General features: G+C 51.9%; 4 protein-coding genes across 7 annotated transcripts; all 4 read left to right on the top strand.

Moving 5' to 3' along the window:
* The first annotated feature begins 824 nt into the window (after positions 1-824).
* On the top strand, positions 825-4,907 carry LOC148403148 (uncharacterized). Of its 2 annotated transcripts, none has more exons than XM_088393254.1 (7): positions 825-1,724; positions 2,133-2,384; positions 2,625-2,879; positions 3,213-3,446; positions 3,508-3,801; positions 3,877-3,991; positions 4,146-4,907. In XM_088393254.1, exons 1-6 carry the CDS (start codon positions 1,679-1,681, stop codon positions 3,966-3,968), a joined length of 1,173 nt encoding a protein of 390 aa, XP_088249380.1. In that variant the 5' UTR covers positions 825-1,678; the 3' UTR covers positions 3,969-3,991; positions 4,146-4,907. The 2 variants fall into 2 exon arrangements, with proteins under 2 accessions (XP_088249380.1, XP_088249374.1); XM_088393248.1 differs by having other exon boundaries at positions 826-1,724; positions 4,149-4,907.
* A 2,658-nt stretch (positions 4,908-7,565) lies between these two features.
* On the top strand, positions 7,566-13,442 carry ttc39b (tetratricopeptide repeat domain 39B). 2 transcript variants are annotated; one of them, XM_088383345.1, is made up of 18 exons: positions 7,566-7,698; positions 8,499-8,533; positions 8,610-8,714; positions 8,836-8,967; positions 9,026-9,096; positions 9,160-9,292; positions 9,460-9,568; positions 9,671-9,736; positions 9,819-9,927; positions 10,277-10,344; positions 10,408-10,629; positions 10,702-10,793; positions 10,867-10,990; positions 11,058-11,169; positions 11,260-11,377; positions 11,587-11,703; positions 11,780-11,906; positions 12,322-13,442. In XM_088383345.1, exons 1-17 carry the CDS (start codon positions 7,660-7,662, stop codon positions 11,874-11,876), a joined length of 1,749 nt encoding a protein of 582 aa, XP_088239471.1. In that variant the 5' UTR covers positions 7,566-7,659; the 3' UTR covers positions 11,877-11,906; positions 12,322-13,442. The 2 variants fall into 2 exon arrangements, with proteins under 2 accessions (XP_088239471.1, XP_088239480.1); XM_088383354.1 differs by lacking the exon at positions 7,566-7,698 and adding an exon at positions 7,769-7,877.
* A 194-nt stretch (positions 13,443-13,636) lies between these two features.
* On the top strand, positions 13,637-18,216 carry cfi (complement factor I). Its single transcript, XM_088383331.1, has 17 exons — positions 13,637-13,799; positions 13,934-13,998; positions 14,071-14,224; positions 14,365-14,428; positions 14,512-14,677; positions 14,773-14,969; positions 15,311-15,412; positions 15,507-15,617; positions 16,265-16,294; positions 16,366-16,386; positions 16,453-16,589; positions 16,662-16,765; positions 16,838-16,942; positions 17,011-17,189; positions 17,302-17,403; positions 17,535-17,683; positions 17,909-18,216. Exons 1-17 carry the CDS (start codon positions 13,701-13,703, stop codon positions 17,975-17,977), a joined length of 1,854 nt encoding a protein of 617 aa, XP_088239457.1. The 5' UTR covers positions 13,637-13,700; the 3' UTR covers positions 17,978-18,216.
* A 159-nt stretch (positions 18,217-18,375) lies between these two features.
* On the top strand, positions 18,376-19,917 carry LOC148403145 (dickkopf-related protein 2-like). 2 transcript variants are annotated; one of them, XM_088383486.1, is made up of 4 exons: positions 18,376-18,798; positions 18,870-19,026; positions 19,348-19,415; positions 19,529-19,917. In XM_088383486.1, exons 1-4 carry the CDS (start codon positions 18,595-18,597, stop codon positions 19,895-19,897), a joined length of 798 nt encoding a protein of 265 aa, XP_088239612.1. In that variant the 5' UTR covers positions 18,376-18,594; the 3' UTR covers positions 19,898-19,917. The 2 variants fall into 2 exon arrangements, with proteins under 2 accessions (XP_088239612.1, XP_088239611.1); XM_088383485.1 differs by having other exon boundaries at positions 19,348-19,467.
* Positions 19,918-20,205: the final 288 nt, after the last annotated feature.

Genomic DNA, 20,205 nt, shown 5'->3' with positions numbered 1-20,205 from the left:
TTTCTCGTGGAATACGTCCACAAAACGACATTGGCTTTTCGAAAGGAGTTTTTCTTTATTATTCTTTTGCTAGTTTGCCCACACAGTAGCAGACTATATTTGTGTCACTTTTCTTTCACGGTTGTCATCCCGAAGCCCGCAAATAAATTGTAGCACACTAAGCACAAAAGCACGTTTGAAATGTTGAAACGACCATAAAACGTGTGTGTGTGTGGGGGGGGCTTTCTTCTGTGAGTGAGGGAGTTATGTTTTGCTTTCCTTCTCTGAAACGATGACGAAAATCGAAAACGTCGAACCTCAAACAGATGGAATGAAAATAAAGCTATTGATAGCTCGCCTGGTGATTTCTAGTGTGCTTATGTCGGTTGTGAGGAACCTTGAGTCGGACCAGCGGTCTGTTCACCATCCCAAAATGTTGCAAGTGTGCATCAAAGTGCTCGCCATACATCTATCAGCGGCCGAGAGAGAGAGAGAGAGAGGCAGCTGTCACTTGAGTGCAATTGCGAAACGGTGGCGGGCTCCAAAGTTCTTATTTACATGAACAAATAAAGCGAACAAATTGTGTGTGTGTGTCTAATGATCCCTCCCGGACGCATTCCTCAATGACTCCTGCGGCAACCATGAGAGTAGATATTTGCCATCCATCCATCCATCCCTTTGCCAACAGCAGCCATGAAGATGATGCAACATTGGCCTGCAGAAAGCTCGCAGGTGGTGGTGGGGGGGGGCTCTGTGGAGCGGTTCAGCTTTGCCTTTGTCCTCTGATGCAAAGTGGCGGCGGCAGCGGAGGAGGAGGCAGCGCAGGCCCGATCGCAAAGTGACACTCGAGCCGTTCGAAGGCTTTGACTTCCGACGACGTTGTTGCTCAAGCCGGAGAGAAAAGCACGTTCCGTCCTTACGATTGCCATTCCAGACGTTTCCATTGCAAATGGCTTCAAAGTTGCTTGATTCCAATGACATCATTCCCTCGCCAATAACCGGGAAAGGATGGTGTGGCAAAATCAAAGCAATCCACGTCTTTGTTTGTTTGTCTGTTTCTTTTGAATCCGTTTGAAAGAAGGCGTGCTGATCGCGTTGTGATGCTCTTACGCAACCGCTGGACGAAGGATAACAGTCAGCTCGAGCATGACATGTTTTTCCAGATAGATGGCAAGTTGGGATGGGCACTTGATAGCCATCATCTTGGCGTGTTGTTGTTGTTGTTGTTTTTCCAGATCGATGGGAAGACGCGACGGGCACTTTACCGCGATCATTTGAGTGCCTTTTGCACATTGGCCTGCCTGCCTGCCTGCCTGCCTGACTCGTTGGCCTGTTTGTCTTGAACTCTTGAACTATTTCACTGATGACGCTCGTAACAAAGTTGGTCGGTCGCTTTGCAACAACTTGGCGGCAGGCGCTTTGAGATCAAACAAAGCGAGCGTGGGCTGTGCGTGTCAAAGCGCCGTGACGTCACGCACCTTGCGGGTAGCAGGAAGCGCTCGCGTCCGACACTCATTCGATTCGCTTGTCGAGTCGGAGCAGCCAGCCCGCCAGCCAGCCAGCGCGCCAGCCCGCCAGCCAGCCAGCGCGCCAGCCAGCCCGCCAGCCCGCCAGCCATCCAGCCAGCCAGCCATCCAACTAGCCAGCCCGCCAGCGCGCCAGCCAGCCCGCCCGCCCGCCAGCGCGCCCGCCCGCCAGCATGAAGCTCGTGACAATCACCCTGCTCTTGTTCGTCCACACGGCAGGTAGGAGAACTTTTTACACTTTGCAGTCCGATCCAAGTTGGTGACAATTGGCGAAGCGTCAAGCCGCTATTTTCACATCTCGAAGCCGTTCAATTGATTGTCATCACAAGTTGCTTTGAAAAAGGCCCACGTTGTTGCGACGCCTGCAATGTTTTGCGCCTTCCTTTTGCCAATTGCATTTGGATGGATGGATTTTTCAATATTGTTTTGATACTTTTGGCCAGCTCTCATCTCCTCGTACCAAGTCGTACGTATGTAGCGTGACAACGAAAGGCATTCGGAGCGCAAAATGGCTCTGCACAACAAAGCTCCATGCTCAAGTCTATCTTGTGCCTTGAAGTAGCTTTGTGCCTGCTGGGTGTCCACAGTGCGAGTAAGAGCATGCGCTGGCCACCTCTGCTTTTCCAGATCTGACAAGTAGCGAGTGCAACGGCGTGAAGGATGAGGTGGTGTTCTGCGCAGCTGGCACCAACCTCAAAATAGAAGCTCCCGATACTGGCTACGCGTGGCACTTCGGAACAGCCGACGTCGACAGTGCTCTGACCGCAGACCCAACCTCAAAGAAGTTGACGGGCACCCTGGCAGCAAAGCACACTGGCGTGTACTTGGCCACCAAAACCGGTGAAACGACGCTCAAGTTCACCATCATTGTGGATGCCGGTAAGTCGCGCGACTGTCGTCCGGGGTGGCTGCTTTTGGTGGGAAAACAGCAGCGCGCGCTCGCGCGCTCGCTCGCTCGCTCCAATTCAGCAAGATTGGCTGATTGTTGATTTTGGCAGCAAATTGAAAAGCGAGCCAGTCACTTGACGAGTCCATCTGCGTGCGTGTACTTTGTGATTTGACCGCCTGCGCTCGGATACTGGGGTGAATAACTCATACAACTGTTTTGGGCTTTTTCAGTCACGTGCACCAAAAACGAGGAATGCCAGGTCGGGACCGGTAGCTCCATACATTTGAACTCCGACCTGGGTAATGGTGTCTCGTGGACGTTGGCGGACAAGCCGATCGGGGACCCTGGCAATGATGACGCGCCCAAGTTCACCGCCGGGAAGAAAGCGTTGGGCCTCTTCAACGTGCAAACACCTCAAAGCGGGAAGTACAAGGCCACGTTGTCACCATCCGAAGTTGAATTTCCAGTCACCGTCAGCGACAAAAGTAAGTTTGGCGCCGCGGCCCTCGCGCTCCTTTCGCTCGCCGCAAAGTGTCGACGGAGGTAGCCGCTCAAACGATTCAGTGACTACGACGACGGGATTATTGCGGCGGGCGGCGCGCGTCGAAGACAAAGAGCCGCCGCCGCCATTTTGTTCTCCGTTGAAACTAAGTGTTGACATGGACTTGATCAATGCACGTTTTCACACCTTCAGCCTCTGTTCAGCCCGCCATTTTTTTGGAAGGGCCGCCCTCCCCGACGACTGCGTTTGTTGTAAGTGAGAAAGTGCAAATGCCCGCCCTTGAAATTGACTCTCGTTTGTTTCCTCTTCCCAACAGCTCCCGTCTCCACGGCCAGCGTCAAGAAGGGAGTGGGCTGCGTTGCGACCTTAGAGTGCGAGGTCACCGGTGATGCCAAAACCATCAACTGGACCAAGGACGGAGCTAAGCTGACTTCTAAAGGGAAAACGTTGACCGTCGTCGACAAGGCGTCTGCTCCCTACGCCTGCGAGGTCCAGGGCTACCACGGTGGTGCTGCGGTGGCTAGCGCCTCCTTCTCCTACACCTACGCAGGTGAGTAAGGAAAGCACCATCCCAGAAAAATTGCAAAGCGCGACTTTCCTGTTTTTGACAGCTCCCGAGGCCGTCTCAAAGGTCACGATCGAACGGACCGCCAGCGTCCTCACGTGTACCGCCGACGGTGCCGTCAAAACCTGGGAGTGGCTGACGTTCGGAAACGTGCCTGTCACAGCAAGCGACGGCACAGTGGACCGTGATCCGTCCAAGTTCAATTTGGCCTCCGGGGCCAAAGGTGAGTTCAGTTGCAAGGTCACCGACTGCCAGGACAATACCAAGTCCTCCCAGTTGTTGCGCGTCGGTGGAAAGGTGGACCCCACCGGTACCCCCACCGCCCCGGGCGGCGCTACGAGTGAGTACTTGCACGTCAGTGGGTGGAGCCCCGCCCCGCCCGCCCAGCCGCCAATGTTTGCCATCTTTGCTCTAGCACCAGGCGCAGCCACCCAGGGCACGTCCTGCTCTGTCGCTCTCTTGGTGATAAGCGTCCTCATTGAGCTCTACGTGGTGATGATGATGTAGACCGAGGCCGGCCGGCCGGCCGGGTGAGTCGCCGTTTTCCTTCCGTCCACCGTGGCCGCGCTGCCTTGCCTTGCCTTGCCTTGCCTTGCCTTGCCTTGCCTTGGAGGCCAGCGGCGCGCGGGCCCTTCCATTTTTCTCTTTCCATTCATTCAGCAATAAAAAGAATTTGTGTATCAGCAGCAAGAAGACCGGAAAAAAAGCACGAAACCCAGAAAGCAGCGGCTCGGGAGAAGCGGGAAGGCGGCGGCGGCGGCAGCGGCGTTGACGGCGGCACGAGACCCTCGCTCGCACATCTGGAGGGAGGGCACCGGCGCCTGAGCGGTTGGCCTTGGACTTGTTTGCAGCAGGGGAGGGGCCGAGAGTGAAGCGGGAAAGCTTTGTTTCTGTTTGTGCTTTTTTGGTCTCGTTCAATTTTCTTCCACTTCTTCCGTCGATTATGATTTACAATGGACCATGTCACTCACCGTTAGCGTTGGGGAGGGAGGTTGGCAACGCGATTGGGTTGCGTGCTGCAACTGTTTGTTGGTTGGTCTTCAATTTACGCCGTTTATTAGCATGCTTACTACTCGAGTTATGATCAATTTATGATGTGGTTTACAATGGATGATGTCACTCAACCTTAGCATTGGGGAGGGAGGTTGGCTGGCTGGCAGGCAGGCAGGCAAACGTTTTGTTGGGACGCGCTGGAAGGTGGTCAACGTGACTGGCTCAATCGGACGATTGGGTCAATTGGATGGTGCAACTTTTGCTTTCAACGAACGCAGCATCGCGAGGCGTCGCGTTGCATTGGATGGCGGTGCAATTGCGCGAAGGGATTGCCGTGAACTTGGATGGTGCGACTTTGCCTTGGTGTCATGTATGCGAAGGGATTGCCGTGAATTTGGATGGTGTCATGTCCTGTATCCACTGGAAACCACAATAAAGTCTTTCTTCATTCCACTTGGTGGTGCTGTTTGATGATGTCAATGGCGCCGTCAACGGCGCGATGCATTGCGGGACATTTCCACAGATGGAGAAGACGAGCACAGGAGTGGCCCTCCGCCGCCGCCTCCACAGCGATTGATGGAGGAAACTTTCTGAGAAGATTGAATGGCCCGCCGCCGCCGCCGCCGCCGCCATGGAAGAAACTCTCTTGCAAGCGCTGTGCAATCAGACAGGTGGCATTTTGCGACCCAACTTTCTTGCATGCTCTCTTCCATCAAATTGAGACTTTTTTGGGTCTTTTTTGCCCAAAGACAGGCGGGAGTTTGGTTTCAAATTTTCACGCATGCGCTTTTCAGTCCAATTATTTTTTCTTTTTTGACAAGTGGCATTTTTGTATCCGACTTTCTTGCGTGCGCTCTTCAATCGAACGGAAGGGACTTTTTTTCGTTTGCAGCCTATGTTTCAGCCACTCACTCCTCACACGTGATGGCCAAATTCAAGTCGCTGCTTTGCTTCCCCTCGCCCACCGCTAGAGGACGGCGGAGCACGCTGATGCTGGCTTAGCGCTCCAATTCACAAACCCATTGACGAGAAAGAAATAAGAATTAAAGAAAATAATAATTTAAGAAAAATACAAATATTTTTTTCGGTGGTTGCAGGTCCACCAAATCAACACACACACACACACAACTGTTGCTCTAGGCCAGTGTTTCCCAACCTTTTTTCATCCACGGCACACCTTTTCATTGGAAAAAATCTCGAGGCACACCACCAACAAAAATCTGTTAAGTGTTACGCCAGCTTCTATATTAAAATCAGTTATATGGCAACGAAGTCCTATTCCTATATATGTATGGAGTCGAATAATTGAATAAAAAGGAATACTAAATATTCTTTTAATTGTATTTCTTTTTTTAAATAAAAGGCAGCTTTTTAAAAACGCTTTAGACAGTGTAAGGAATAAACTATCGAAAGTGATTGTGATTAAAATCCAAAAGAATCAACATGACTGTTTACTGTTTTAGACTCGCGCTATAAATATTACGACAATGTCACTTTTGAAGACGCTCTGCTGTTCTGACAGCAACTGAGTGGCTATCACAGTCGAGGTACCTCGACTTGATTGTGTATTTTATATTGGTGAAAAATGCACAATCCAGGTTCTCTGGCTGAACTGCATACTCTGATTTCCATCGGACCACAAACGCACCACAAAAAACAACCACAACTTTGGCCACATTTGTTCGGAACTTTTAGAACTGATCCAGACGAGGTCACATATGCCGACTAATTATACATTTATATCTATATAAATATATATATATATATATATATCTTTTATAGCACATGTCCTTGTGTGACCCACCCGCCCCCGCATGTGTAGCCAGCCCGTGGGCTTGTTCTAAAAGTAACTTGCATTTTCAGAGCCCGTGGAATATTGTAGCAGTGAGCATTTGCAAATGTAAACTGTTGCAACCTCTTGGAAATCGAGTGTCTTCTTCACAGAGGTGCATAGAATATCCTGCCATGTTTTCTTCAATTTCTTGTTCATTCTCATTTCTGGTGCCATTAAAAGTGGATCAAGTGACTAATTGACAAGACAAAATATGGAAAACCTCAAAGCACACTTTTGGCCAGTACAATGTCAAAGCGATTGAGTTCTTAGTTATTAAAAAAAAAAGAAACAACAATTTTGGAAAATGTCCGAATCTACTCTGATCAGCTGCTTTAGATGACTAAGCATTTAAAATGGACATGAAACAAGGGTTGCTATTTTTATCCATAGTAAATTACCATACGACTTTATTTATATGGTGCCTATATATATATATATATATATATATATATATATATCTCGCCCATTTGTGTCTTGTTCCAGTAGCCCATTTTTCATCATGGTGCTCTGGTTCCCCAGCACCTGACGCAGACCTTGTTTGTCCGGGCGACGTCTGAGCCGGCATGTCTTTCGTTTCTAACATCTGTGCAGAGTATGGACTGGAAGTCCCAAGATCCAAGTGGGAAACACCTCCAAAGGTGGTAGAGAATGACCAAGCCAAGATCCTCTGGGACTTCCAGATCCAGACAGACAGAATGGTAATGGCGAACCAACCGGACATTGTGGTGGTGGACAAAGAGCAGAGGAAAGCCGTTGTGGTTGACATAGCCATCCCAAATGATGGTAACATTAGGAAAAAGGAACATGAGAAACTTGAGAAATATCAAGGGCTCAGAGAAGAGCTGGAGAAGACCTGGAGAGTTAAGACTTCAGTGGTACCTGTGGTCATTGGAGCACTAGGGGCAGTAACCCCCAAACTGGAGGAGTGGCTGAAACAGATCCCAGGAAAAACATCTGACATCTCAGTCCAGAAAAGTGCAGTACTAGGAACAGCAAAGATACTGCGTAGAACCCTCAAGCTCCCAGGCCTCTGGTAGAGGACCCGAGCTTGAAGGGAAAAAGAGACCACCCACGGGGGGTGAGGAAAAGTTTTTTTTTTATATATATATATATATATATATATATATATATATATATATATATATATATATATATATATATATATATATATATTATATATTATTATATATATATATATTAGGTTAGGTTAAAAAACAAAACCCAAAGAAACTTGGTTGCGTTTTGAAGGCTAATGTCACCACCGCAGATGTCCTGCAGCAGGCGCAGGCGGAGGCGCCTGTGACGTAACCCGGAAGTAGCGGGCCCCGGCAACGACGGACTGGCCCACAAGCGCGAGCGACGTGTCGAGCGATGGACGTGATGGAGGACGCGCCCCGCGCCGACGACGAGGTGAGAGAACGTTACAGCCTCGTTTGATCTCCAGCGGCGAGCCGTTCAAACGTGGCAGGCCTATTTGTCTCTTTGGCTTCGGTACGGTTTCGGGCGACAGTACCGGAGGTGGTGTCATATCGGGGCGCTTCTGAAGAAACGTTTTGGGCCGACGAACCTTCTCAGCCAGCTTCCGAGCGGTGAGCTAGCTTATGGTCTTGGGTCCAGTTCGGGCTCTGCGGTGACGCTCGCTCGCTCTCTCTCTGTCTCTCTCTCTCTCTCTCTCTTTTTTTTTTTTACCCTTCCCTCCTGTAACCTGACGCCGTGGCAAGCAACTCAGCCCGGCATCTTTGCACCGGTGTGAACGTCCATTGTGCGGCGGGGAGATGTGCTGAGGTTGTCTGGAATGTTGGCAATGTGGCAGACGCCAGCAAAAGTGTGAAAGGAGCATCTGTTCTCCTTCCTACTCGTTGCTTAAGTCGTCAGGTTCTTGTCTCGCTCCTGCTACTTTGGGTCTTGCATTGTTCGGGACTCCTCGAATGGCCTTCCTTATTGTTGTTCTTCAGGTGTTTTTTGTCCCCGAGTGTTTCACTTGTGCACCAAAGGTTCCTCACACTTCTTTGGGTTATTCAGGTGTTCCTCAAGTTATTTCTTGAGATCCTGTTGTTGTTGTTGTTGTTATGTTTTTTTAAAGGACCTTCTTCGGTTCCTCCTTCAGGTTTGCCTTATGCAACAGAAGAGTTGTGCATGAAAGTGTTACTCTGTCCGTCGCCACGGCGATGGCCTCCTTATGACCTCTCGTGCGTGTTTGTGTTTGTCAGGAACGTTTTGAGGATGCCTACGAGCGCATTCCCACGTGAGTTCACGAGCCGCCCGCCCGCCCGCCACCACTTCCTGTGCACGCTTTTCACTTCCTTGGCTCGCACGTACAGCGCATGTCACATGGACCTGCAATCGGCCATTCGGGAGACTCAATGCGCCCTCAACCTGGTCCTCAACAACAAGTTCTCCGAGGCCCTGGACCTGCTGAAGCCTTGGTAAGGCTGCGCGCGTGCTTCTGGGCCGGATGCGGCGCTCCGCTCTGCTCTGCTCCGCTCTGCTCTGCTCTGCTCTGCTCTGGTCTGCTCTCTCCAACGGCTGCACGCGCTCTGTGCGTAGGTGGCGCGACAGCATGTACCACGCGTTGGGTTACAGCAGCATCTTGGTGATGCAAGCCGCCATGACCTTTGAGCAGAGGGACATCCAGATGGCCATGGCAACCATCAAGGAGGCCTTGCACACCTGTCAGAGGTAGGCGGCGAGCGCCACGCAAAACGCTTTGTGACCCTCGTCGGCGTTTCTCCCGCAGGTTCCGCAAGAAGAACTCGGTGGTGGGATCGCTCTCCGGTCTCATCAACAGGCAGTCCAACCTGCAGGAAGGTACGTCCCGCCCCCACCCCCTCCCTCGGCGAGTGAGACCGACAACCTTTGCGTCCTCCTCAGAGGAGATGCACGCCGAGCTGTGCTACGCCGAGTGCTTGCTCCAGAAAGCCACGCTGACTTTTGTGCAGGACGAGAACATGATCAGCTTCATCAAGGGGGGTATCAAAATCCGAAGCAGCTATCTCATCTACAAGTCAGTCGGGCCGTCTTCGTCGTCGTCGTCTTTTTTTTCTTCTTTTTCTTCATCTTTATCTTCTTCATCTTCTTCTTCTCACTGACGCACACCTGCCTACGTGAATAGCTGGATCAACGATCTGACCTCACCCTTTCTATTCTTCTTTTGTCACATTTTGCTTTCAGGGATTGTCACAACCTGCTGAACGCGGCGGCAAACGACACGGACAGCCAGTCAGACTTGCACCGGCAGTTTGAGGGCGGAGTCAAGTTGGGCATCGGCTCCTTCAACTTGGTGCGCGGTGCCGCTTGTATCCAAAGTTTTGACAGAGCTCGGACCGCGTATGAATTACCATGACGGTTTGAGGCGCTGACGACGTGCCTGGCTCCCCCGCAGATGCTGTCCCTGCTCCCGCAGCGGATCCTGAGGCTGCTGGAGTTCATCGGCTTCTCCGGGAACAGGGTAAGGTGGTCATCGTTGCGTCGCGCCTGCGTGCGTGCGTGCGTGCGTCCTCCCGGTTGACGAGAGCCAACTGTCGCGGCAGGAGTTCGGCCTGTCCCAGCTGCGAGAGGGAACGTGCGGCTCCACGCTGCGCTCCATCTTGTGCACGCTGACGCTGCTCTTCTACCACACCTACGTCTCCCTGGTGCTGGGTGCGTCGGTCTTAATGATGACATTTGACCGTTTTTTTAAATTTGTGTTATTTTCTTAATTTAAAAAAATATATATATACTTTATATATAATTATTTTTCATTTTTATTTATTTATTTGATTTTAATTTGGTTTGTCTTCATGATGACATTTGCAGATTTTTTTCAATTGGTATTGTTTTTATTTTTTTTAAGTATTTTTTTTCAATAATTATTCGTATTATTTTCATTATTTGAAGTTTCATTTTCAAGCCAAAATTCCCACGCCCGCCGCTAGTTCCTTCTTGTGTCTGTCCGTCCTGGCGTCTGTCAACATTCACCAACTGGAGTGCGTTTTGTGCGTGTGCGCAGGAAGCGGCGAAGGAAACGTGGCGGAAGCCCAAGCTCTGCTGGAGCCGTACCTTCTCAAGTATCCCAAAGTAAGACCTCGCCCTCTCCGGGTACTTTCTTGTCAGTCGCCTTGGCTCATTTGCTTCTGGCAGGGCGCCATCATTCAGTTCTACTCGGCCCGGCTGGCCGCGCTGCAAGGACGTTTTGAAACGGCGTGCTTGGGCTACCAGGAGTGTGTGAGCAGCCAGCAGGAGTGGAAGCAGATCCACCACCTGTGCTACTGGGAGCTCATGTGGACGCACACGTACCAGCAGGATTGGCCGCAGGCGTACCGCTACGCCCAGCTGCTGTGTCGCGAGAGCCGCTGGTCCAAGGTGAGCGCCGAGCCGAGCCGAGCCGAGCCGGCCGCCGCACGCCGCCGCTGACCCTCGCCGCTTCTCCCGCAGGCCATCTACGTCTACCAGAAGGCCGCCATCCTCAGCATGATGTCAGAGGAGGACGTGAAGAAGACGGGCGAAGACGTGCTGGAGCTCTTCAGGTGCGGGAAACTGCAGGTGGCTTTCGACTATTGTCGGAACGTTGCTCGCTTTTTTGTGCTTCTGCGCGTGCAGGCAAGTGGAGGGGCTCAAGCAGCGGCTGGCGGGAAAGTCCATCCCCACCGAGAAGTTTGCCGTCAGGAAATCTCGCCGCTACAAGGCCGGCCTGGTCCCGGTGCCGCTGGTGCTTCCTGCTCTGGTAGGCCAGCTCACTCACGCACGCACGCACGCAGGTCCGTCAACAGCGTCCATTTGTGACTGAGCAGGAAATGATGTACGTTTGGAGCGGCTTCACCATCGTAGCCAAGCGAGCCGACTGCAGCGAGGCGCTGCTGGTGACCATCGAGGCGGCCGAGGAGCAGCTTCGACACGACCCCCGTGAGTCACCTGGCGGCGACCCCCGCCCCTTCTTCTTCTGTGTTTCACCCAGCGCGCGCGCTCGCTCGCTCGCTCGCTCGCCACCCCCAGAGCCGTCCGAGTTCCACGTGGACGACACTTGTCTGGTGCAGATGTTGAAGGGTCTTTGTCTCAAGCACGCCGGACGCCTGTTGCAGGCCGAGCTCTGCTTCACTCACGTCCTGTCCAGGTACAAACGTGGCCGCTTGACTGTGTTATACCGCCCTCCGGTGGCCAAGACTGGCACAACCGAAGGCGCGGCACAATAAATTGGCTTTCAATCATGAGTGTTTATATTTGATTACGTGATCGGTCTGGATTATAATATGCAAAATGCCCCCTCCAAAATGAGATATATATATATATATATATATATATCTTTATTTTTTTTTTTCGTAGTGAAAATCGCATCCGCTATGATCACTACCTGGTGCCCTTCACGTTGTACGAGCTGGCCCTCCTCTACCGACAGCAGGGTGACGATGCCAAGGCTGCCGCCTTCATGGAAAATGCCAAGTAAGTCCTCACACACACACACACAAACACACACATGCACACAAATCTGCCATGTTTTTTGTCGTCACGGCAACAGGAGCAACTACAAGGACTACTCCATGGAGTCCCGTCTGCACTTTCGTATCCACGCGGCCCTCGGCAGCCTGAAAAGTTCGCCTGCTGCCACCCCGTAACGGCCAGCGTCTCCCTCGCCCGCAGTCAAGGTGTGCGCCTTTTTTTTTTTCTTTTTTCACAGCTCAGCTCGCGAAGGTCACATGACCAAACTCAGAAGAGCCATGACCGGTCGTCAGCTGGGATGTCATTTTCAATTGGCAAAACGCCTCTTGGAAGATATTTGTTGTACATGAAAATATCAAATTATCCATTGAAAAAAAAAAGAAAGTTTGTACTGCTGAAAATGTAGTTTAACGAGCCATGCCTGAAATTGAAACGAAACAACAGGCTGGCAGCCGCCGTTCTGCAAGAGTGTCTGAAAAATGACCAGTGTGACAGGAGCTGGATTTTTATTTATTTATTTATTTATTTATTTATTTATTTATTTATTTATTTATTTCCCCCCCAAAAATTTTAAGGATCCCAATTCAAGATTGTCATTTTGACTCAAAGTTGTCTTTTCAGGCTGAATTCCAGAGGACCTCCACCTAGACACATTGTGACCAAAGAGTTCAGGCAGCTTGATCCGAGACGGACGGATCCATTGAAATGGGCGGGCGTGGACTCAAATTTTGATCATTTGCCATGAAAAACAGAGTGCATTATTCTTATTTATTCCTTTTCATTTGCCTTCAGCTTCCATTCATTCCACACAGCCGCCAATCAAAACCAACGAGCACTTGATTGGCTGCCGTGTCAAATGACCTCCGTGCGGCGACGCGATGAAGACGGGGGGAAGAAGTTTTCTCCTACCTCTTTATTTATAACTTGACGTCTTGGCATTTCGTCACGTTGATAATCTGCGCACGACACTCGCATTGTTCTTATGTTAGGAAACACACGTGCTCTTATAACCATTGATTATGTTCCGCACTCTTGGCCGCCTTAAACACTCCAACTGAGGTGTTTAAAAAAAAAAAAAAAAAAAAGTCCAGAAGCACGTAACAGTCACCTGACGTGTCAAGCGCGCCCACACAGTGGAATGTTCACGTGACGTGCTGACTGTCCCACTCCGAAAACACTTTATTTCGTCATCACTATACAAATATAAATGTGTGTGTGTGCGTATACATATTGTGTGTGTGTATATATATATATATATATATATTGTGTGTGTGTGTGTGTGTGTGTGTGTGTGTGTGTGTGTGAGACAGGTCAGGAAAGAACACTAAAATTAGAGACATTAATTTTCAAAGCAGTCTGATAAATGTGTGTCACGTTTCTTTTCTGTGCCTTTTTGTCATTCATTGACAAAAACTGCCTTCACGGGATTTTTTCAACAAATGTCGTCACCGTGACGTGACTACACCTCTTGTTGGCGTCCAACCAAACTTTGCAGCAAGCTAAGCTCGTAGATACCTACTCAAATAAGTCCAACGAGTAGGTTTCTCAAAGTACTTCAGGCATGACAAATCGAATGGGCATGTCACCAAGTCAGATATGGTGAATTTGTGCAATGCAAGCGCTTTATTCTTTCTATTTATGTTGAAATAGGTTTTCAACACAAACACTATTTTACGTTGACTTGATTTCAAGAAATGTTCTCTGGTCATTTGAAGGAAAAACAAATAAATCCATTTCAGACAGCTTTTGCTCAGCTTTGATCTTTGCTGCCGGCTCCCTCTAGTGGTACGCTTTAACAATGACTCGATGAAACGCTCCAATTCCGCGCCCTTTTATTTTTGTCCGGCCTGAGACTGATCACGTGCTCTTTGATGTCCGAAGCAGTCATGTATGTGGGCGCCGGATCGATGAGGTTTGACCTCTTTGACGAGGCGGGCTAATCATTGAGCGATGACGTCGGCGGAGGCTTGTATAGCTGCCGTGGATTTTGAGAGGCAGCAATGTTGGGGAGAAGCTCTGTCGTGTTGGTCAGGATGAAACTTGCTCTTCTGCGGCTGCTGCTGCTGCTGCTGCTGCTTCTCTTCTCCACCTCTAACTTGGTGAGTTGACATTTTTCTATATTTTATTCCCCGAGTTGTTTTTAAATCCGTTAGGATCGATCGGAATCGTTTCTTAAGCTGCTGTAATTCAGTCCTCCAACTTGATACTGACGCTAACTGTGACCCCCCTGTAGGAGGTCACCTCAAGCCCGACCGGCCCGGACGACTTTTTGGGTCCCGAAGAGTGTCTGGCAAGGAAGTAGGTGGCGCTTGCGGCCCTGCCCGGCCCGGCCAAGACCGGCCCGGCGCTCAGGATGACTTGTGCTCGCAGGCCCACGCGTGCGTCGTGCGACTTGGTCTTCTGCCCGCCGTGGGAGCGATGCATCAACGGCCATTGCTCCTGCAAACCGCCGTATTTGTGCCCCGCTGAGGACGTCACTCCCGTTTGTGGGCGGGACGGACGACTCTACCGCTCCTTCTGCCAGGTACCTCCACCTTCCAATACGACAAGATGGACAAACTAGCGAGGAGAGCAATTTAGTGGTCCACAAGTTTGCAAGACAAATCAAGGAGTATTTTTGGCTTCCTAAGATGTTCTCAGAGAATTCCTGCTTGTGTGTGTCAGGCCATGGCGTTGTCGTGTCGCAGTGGGAAGTCGGCCATGTCGCACTTTGGCCAAGCGTGCTCAGGTTTGCCCTCTGCGTGGTCGCCGCGTTTGCCTCGCGGGGGGGCGGTGAAAAAAATAGCACGCGCAATTGTGCGTCCCTTGCAGAAGAGCAGCTCAAGTTCAGCAGTTTCCGCGAGCCCAGTACGGGGGCGCTCAGCCTCTTCGTTCCCGACGAACAGAGTCCCGACGGAGGGAAGCGCTTGCTGGTTTGCGGCCAGGGCTGGGACATGGCCAGCGCCAACGTGATGTGCAAGGATCTCGGACATCCGCTGTGAGAAGACGGCGCAACCGGACCGCAAACGCTCACTCGCCGCACGTTTTTCCCCTCACAGCCGTCGCCTGGCTAACCAAGCGCGTGTCCTGCAGTGGCGCCGCATCTGCCGCTTCTGTGCTGTCCGGACCCCCGAGCCAAGACCTCGGCCACTTTCCTGAGCGCTGCGTCAGCGTTCGCTGCCGAGGCTTCGAGACGTCGTTGGCCGAGTGCGTCATCCACGACAGCGTCCCGGTCAGCGACGGCAACGTCGCCACGGCCACTTGCTACGATGGGACCGACGTGCCCGAAGGTAGGCGGAGCCTAGACGGAAGTGAGTGAGTGAGTGAGTGAGTGAGTGAGTGAGTGAGTGAGTGAGTGAGTGAGTGAGTGAGTGAGTGAGTGAGTGAGTGAGTGAGTGAGTGAGCGAGTGAGCGAGTGAGCGGGTGAGCGGGTGAGCGGGTGAGCGAGTGAGCGGGTGAGCGGGTGAGCGGGTGAGCGAGTGAGCGAGTGAGCGAGTGGGCGAGTGGGCGAGTGGGCGAGTGGGCGAGTGGGCGAGTGGGCGAGTGAGCGAGTGAGCGAGCGAGCGAGCGAGTGAGCGAGTGAGTGAGTGTGTGTGTGTGTGTGTGTGACAGCAGCTGCTTTTTCTACTAGAGTGCGACTTTACGTGCGCCAACGGGAAATGCGTATCTGCCAACCGGACGTGCGACGGCATCGACGACTGCGGCGACCGGAGCGATGAAATGTGCTGCAAACGTAATTGCGCGCGCACACACGCACGCACGCACACGCACACACACGTGCAGAAACGTTGTCCACTCTCGTCTCGTCTCGTCTCGCCCCGCGCCAGGCTGCCGAAGTGGCGCCTTCCGCTGCGAAACGGGCGTGTGCGTGCGCGCGGACGCGCTGGCTGACGGCCAGATGGACTGCTTGGCGGGAGAAGACGAGGCAGCGACGCACGGTGAGACACGCGCGCGACCACTTCGCACAACACTGGGCAACTTCCAAATTGGACATGTTTTGAAATACCTGAAATGAAAATACACACTCTCATGTCTGAAACATCGTAGAAGCATGATGAAGCCATTTCTGAATGGCTATCTTGAAATTATCTGTAGTCCCTATAATTTGATATCAAACAATTATTTTGTCGAGGCCGAAATTCCCTTTTCCGCTATTTTCGTCTGATTCGCATGGTTCCAACGCCAACACATTCGAAAAATTCACAACTTGCAGGCTCTTGTTGTTCACACATTAAACACTGTCATTGCCCAATTTCAGTTTGCCATTCGTTGCCAATGGCACATTCAACAACACCGATTTTCATCCTCCCAGATTTGCATGATTATCCTCGTTTGAAATTGAAAACATTCAACATTTGCAATTCACCTTGGAAAAGATTTTCATTCTACCAAAAATGTCCATTCCTATTCCACCTCATTTCATCTCATTCAGCATCACTCGATATATTTTTTTTAATCGGGCATTTCAGCATTGGCAATCTTCAGAAAGCGCAAATGCCTTTAAATGAGGATTTCTTTTGGTGTCCACCTGGAACATCCTATGAGAACCTCAAGTCAAGTCTAATGTCAAGTTTGATGTCTGCAGAGCCAGCCAGGAAGGAGTTGAACAGCACCGGTAAGCCATCGAGCAGAATCTCGCTGGACCTCGCCTCCGACCGCTCATTGCGTCATTCCTTCTCCTTGCAGAATACGTCTCTCCGAGGAAAGGTTCGGATGGTCCGAGTGCACCTGCCGCCTTGTTTTGATCCCCTTTGAATTCCAAATGATTTGCAGAAACGCGCGTCAGCCGTATCCAGCTGGAGTCCAAGTTGCAGTGCGGCGTTCCCAACGTGACCGCCGCCAACGACGACAGCGTGAAGGACCGAGTCATCCGTGTGAAGAGAGTCGTCGGCGGCGTCATGGCCAACCGGGTGACTTTGCGCGTCCCGGAGCTTCGCCGTGGGGTTCCGGACGTGGTGTCTCACGTCGCCGTCGGCGTACAGACGCAGATCCAGTGGCAGGTGGGCCTGGAAGAAAACGGCAGAATCAACTGCGGGGGAACCTACATCGGAGGCTGCTGGGTCGTCACGGCTGCGCATTGCGTCAGGTGGAAAGCTGTTGGAGAACGTAGTCGTCGCTTTTCTCTGTCGTAACCGAGCAGCTTCGTTTGTCTGTCCAGACCCAGCCCCTCGGCGTACCACGTCAGGTTTTCCATCTGGAAGAGGTACACTCCTCAGGACACCACCGACATCATCCCCGTGGGCGACGTCATCATCCACCCCAGGTAGCGCTCGCCTCCCCGGACAGCCTCGTTAGCGTCGCTAGCGCCGACCGACCCGTGCGGTCCGCCAGGTACAACGTCAGCACGTACCAGAACGACATCGCTCTGGTCCGGCTGAAGGACCTCCCGCAGACGCCGGGCAAGTGTATGGAGGACAACCCTGCGGTGAAACCCGCCTGCGTCCCCTGGTCCACGCGGATCTTCAACGCCAACCACACCTGCAGCATCTCGGGCTGGGGACGCACAGATCGTAGGTGGACTCGGGAAGTCAGACAAACAAATAAGCTGAGGCATCCAAAAATCGAGCGAGCGAGCGGCGAAAAAGTCGGATTGAAGGCAAAGCCCGTCTGCTGCTCTTCCAGTGGGAAAAGCCTCGCAGGTGCTCTTGTGGGCCAACGTGTCCCTCATCCCCGACTGCCAGCGCTTCTACAAAGACCGCTTCAAACCCGGGATGATGTGCGCCGGTCAGTTGGCGTCAGCCGCCGTCACAGCAGCGTGCGTGCGTGCGTGCGTGCGTGCGTGCGTGCGTGCGTGCGTGCGTGCGTGCGTGCGTGCGTGCGCGCGTCCACCTTGAAATGTGTGCGCGTGTGTCAAGGCGACCTGGACGGAAACGTAGACTCGTGCCAAGGCGACAGCGGCGGCCCTCTGGTGTGCGAGGACCACCTGGGCGTCGCCTACCTGTGGGGCATCGTCAGCTGGGGAGATCAATGCGGCCAGTCGGACTCGCCGGGCGTTTACACTCAGGTGATACAAATAAAAGAAAAAAACAAGGTTGCCATTTTTTTCCACATTCAAAAAGAGCTAATATGAGCCAGCGGATAAAATAAATGGGCCAGCATCTATGCGACACAACAGAATAGCTGCTCAGAAAAAAAGACATTTGTCAGTGATTTTGATCTGGAGAGAATAAAACGGGTCGAATGAGGCCGCTTCGGTTGAATTGCCGAACTGACGTTTGGTTGCCTGCAGGTGGCGCACTACTTTGAGTGGATCCGCCTGCACACGGGCTGGCCCGCCGTCACCAGGTTCAACTCGTGAGCGTCATCATCTTCCGTGTCAATAAATGCACAGCGTGCAGAATTGGAGAGGGAAACCTTGACGTGGATACTGAATGATTGAGCGAACGGACACGTGCTCACACACCAGGGTAATTATCGTTCTTGATTTCCCCCCCATTTCAAATAAACTCCAAAAGCTTGTACGAAATGTATTGCCAAAGATGAAAACAAATTGAGTATCATCATACTTTGGTTTGATAAATCTAAAATGTCATTTCAGTTGGCTTTTGTTTATATTTATTTCTCTTGTTTATATTCTATTTCATTGATGAAAATGTTTATTTTGGGTTTAGGTTATTCCTTCGTTTTTGTGAGTGGTAATAAGCTTGTTTGGTGGTCCCACCCCAAATTGTGTCATGTGACTCTATTGAGACTTTTATTTTGAAAGGATCAAGCCCGCCTGGAACTCCTTTTATTTTGAACCCGCTCCTCAAAGTGGTAAATCTGGCCAAAAAACGACGAGTTTCAAGAACCCAATTTCCCCTGCCCCCCTTTGGGTCCGTATCGGTGGGGTGGGGGTTGAGGGGGTATCACGATACGTCAAAGGTCCGGGGGCGGGTTGCCTATAAAGTGCACTCGCGCACGTGAGCCAGGCAGATGACGAAAAGACGCTTTCGAGGTCTATTTTTGCGGGGGGTCATGACTGGCGACGTGGACGCGCTGCTGTGCGCTTTCATTCTGACGATGCTGGCGTGCGCGTGCGGCGGCGGGGAGGCGCGTGTCCGACTCAACTCTATCCGGACAGTGGTTGTGCACAAGGGGCCCGAGGCCTCGTTCAACCGGAGCGCGTGGGAGCTGACGGTGAGTATTCGCCGGCTACGCGTGGCCGCGCGTGCGGTTGTCTGCCCGCTCACGCGCGCGTCTTCTTGTAGCTCCGCCAGTGCATCAGCGACCTGGAGTGCAACGAGGGCAGCTACTGCCACGCCCCCTACCGAAGCTCCGCCCACTCGCGCTGCCGCACCTGCAGGAGGAGGAAGAAGCGTTGCCATAGACATGGGATGTGTTGCCCCGGCAACTTCTGCAGCAACAGTAAGGCCGTCCGTTACGATGTGCACATGACCCCCCGCAAATTGAACATTGTACTACATTTAAACACCAAAATGTTGACCTGACCAACAGCAGTTTGATCATGCAAAACCCTGCAACCGTGCTATTGGAAATTGCTATCCTTGATATGATCATTCATGCAACAGACAATATATGAAGGATAGAATATGAAAGTACAGTATACAATACAACATGAAGTAGGCACTCAAACGAAAACAATTATTTCTGCCTTTTGATATGACAATTGACAAATGGATCGGGGTTAAGTTGCAAGGTGTGCCAATTCGATGGCGTCTCGCCCAGGTGTGTGTGTTCGCGAAGCGACGGCGGCCCAGCAGATCGCCCTGCAGCACGTTGCGCCCTCCCCCAAGGCAAGATGGCGCAAGCGGGACAAGATGCAGCTCAGAGGCGCGTCCGGTCAAGGTACGCGATGTCGCGTCGCGTTGCGCAGTCTGGCTAAAGAAGCGTTGTGCTGCGTCGCCAGGCCAAGTGGGCGACCCTTGTCTCACCTCCGCCGACTGTTGGGACGACGAGCTGTGCTGCGCTCGCCACTTGTGGACACGCATCTGCAAGCCCGTCTTACAGGAGGGGCAAGTTTGCTCGGCCCGCCGCAGGAAGCGGCGGCAGGGAGGCCTGGAGCTTTTCCAGCGTTGTCCCTGCGCCCAAGGGCTCGCCTGCCGCGCGCCGCCGGCCGCCGGCCCGCCCTCGTCGCCCCTCATGGCCGCGGCTAAGTCCAAGTTGGCGCCCTACTCCCGCCGGCCTCGACCTCACGCGCTCAAGGCAAGACTGCACGAGTGTCGGAGGAAGTGAAGGTGGGCCTTGGGGGGCAGTATCGCCATGCTTTGCCATTTGAATGAATACTCTGCACATGTATGACCTCTCCGTTGGTTTTTTGGCTCACTTGGGATGTAGTTGATTCCGTTTAGAAAACAAAAAAAGTGCCTCATTTCAAATGGACAGTTTACAGATGTGGCACAGACCAAACTGCAGGAGTTTCAGAAGGAGCGTTGCTACTCTCACACAGGTGGAGTTCCACTTTTGCAATGCTAATGAACTTTCTGTCAAGCCGCATTCTCGCACAGCCGGTTTCCTCAGGTCTGTGCCTGATACACGAGTGTCCAAAAAGTCATTCCAAAAAAATTACTCACAATTGACCTTTTT

Source organism: Syngnathus floridae, chromosome 1 (assembly GCF_059516105.1).
Source record: "Syngnathus floridae isolate MCC-2025c chromosome 1, RoL_Sflo_1.0, whole genome shotgun sequence".
Classification (NCBI taxonomy): Eukaryota; Metazoa; Chordata; class Actinopteri; order Syngnathiformes; family Syngnathidae; genus Syngnathus; species Syngnathus floridae.
Note: the sequence above shows the minus strand (reverse complement) of the source record. Positions and strands in the feature narration are given on the sequence as shown.